The 1767-nt window shown below is 39.9% G+C and overlaps 1 protein-coding gene across 1 annotated transcript in view; it reads right to left on the minus strand.

The window, feature by feature from the left end:
- slc9a2 (solute carrier family 9 member 2) overlaps window positions 1-1080 on the minus strand; it is a 20643-nt gene extending 19563 nt beyond the window's left edge. Inside the window, exon 1 of the mRNA XM_064311924.1 lies at window positions 448-1080. Coding sequence (XP_064167994.1) covers window positions 448-715 — 268 coding nt within the window. The 5' untranslated portion in view covers window positions 716-1080. The remainder of the gene's footprint in view (window positions 1-447) is intronic.
- Between the last annotated feature and the right edge of the window lie 687 nt (window positions 1081-1767).

A 1767-nucleotide genomic window follows, 5' to 3' on the forward strand; every position in this document is an offset into this window, starting at 1 on the left:
AGAAGAACAAGAGGTGGAAAGCTAAGATGTCCAAATAATACCCCAATAAAAAAAAATTAAAAACAGAACAAATACATAGCTATTACTGAAACTCAGTTTTGAGTACATGCAATAACCATTTTGTAGCCTATTTGTTCTTTTTTTTGAGGGCATTCAGGCGTTACGATTGAAAATGCAAACTCCAGGGAGGAAATCAGTCGTTTAAGAGCTCAGGATGTCCCAAAAACATAAAGGAAGAACCATTAAGACTCAAACAGCGCGCGAGGACAGACAGGTGGAAATCTTAATATGAGGCTGATCGTAGCAATACATCAGAATGTTTTCGCCTCAATGTTTCTTTAGACTGAACAGACTGGTTAAAACGCGTTTAAAATTATATTAGTACAAGGTCATTTCCCCCACGTTATTTTTAAACGCAAGGAAGCAAATACATTTTTTTTTACCCACCAATTTTTGCAAATGATGCAAGCAGGACCCAGAGCGTGATTTCAAAAGGAACCTGTATGCGGGGATAGTCCATAGCGAAGACCGGCAGATTGGGTTTCTCGCCCTCTGGATACGACTGAGGATCCTCGATATCATTTATCGGTTGCGGTTTAAGAGTAGTTCCCTCGGGAGGTTTCGGTGCGATCTCCCCGTTCGATCCGAATCCAAGCGACAGGAGAACCGTCCAGAAAGCCAGGAGTCCCATGGTCCAGTTCCATCGAAATCCCATCTTGCCTTTGCAAGAACTTCAAGATCCAATCTCAGTGAAAACGGAGATGATTAGGAGAAGGTTAAAATTGATATTTCCTTTAAAACAATAGACCTACAATCCAGTATCGTGTTGTGCACAGACAGACGGAAAACGAGTTTGAGAATTTTTCTTTGAAACCTTAAAAAAACTTGTAAAACAAAGTATATCTCTGCAGCGCGTGTTTTGAGTATAGATACGTCAGGACACTTTAACATCAATTAAATAAAAACTATTTTATCTACACCGATTCTTCCTACAACACGCACTTGCTCTCCTCGTTAGCGTGTTCCTCAAACTGGCTTGTTCTGTTGCGTTACCTGTACCGGTGTACATACCCGTACTGGGTGGAGCCTGGTGTGGCTTGTCATTGGACGATTGGAGCGCACTTAGCCTAAAGCGATTTGTGCGGTACGTTTTAAACAGCGGCTCAAAACTTCATACCATCGCATCGGATCACACTAAGGTTTAAACACCACATTGGGTCAGTGGGTCTGGATAAAGATGTTAGCGTTATTTCGCAGTCGTGGTATTTTCACGTTAACTGGCAGACCTTATTTATATAAATGACGTGCTTTTGGAAGATTTATACCGCGCTAATACAGATCACAAAAACACTAACTTCTTCGGTGAATTTCCAACTTTGCAAGTCCATCATTCACAAAATGTAAACCTTTTTTTTTTTCAAGGAATTTCCCTGCTTTTGCAGAACAGGTAAACACAATACAGGTGTTGCAATCGAGTATTCATCCACGCCATAGATATGGGCGTGCTTATATTGTGTCATATAAAAAGCTGGTCAGAACTTTCGCTTTTTGTAGTAAATGTCTTATAGAACCTCTGAACTTCTACCACAGATGCAGTCCCTAACCAAAATGTTCTGTAATTAATAAGAACGTTGATTATTAGGCCACACATCCATTCGCTAGCAGGGCACACTTTCGTGGTGCCTATGCATATATGTATACTGAAAAAAAATTATAACCTATCACAGAATAACAAAGTACAATATGAATAATTAACTATTTGTTGCA

This window comes from Anguilla rostrata, chromosome 15 (genome assembly GCF_018555375.3).
Source record: "Anguilla rostrata isolate EN2019 chromosome 15, ASM1855537v3, whole genome shotgun sequence".
In the NCBI taxonomy this organism is placed as follows: Eukaryota; Metazoa; Chordata; class Actinopteri; order Anguilliformes; family Anguillidae; genus Anguilla; species Anguilla rostrata.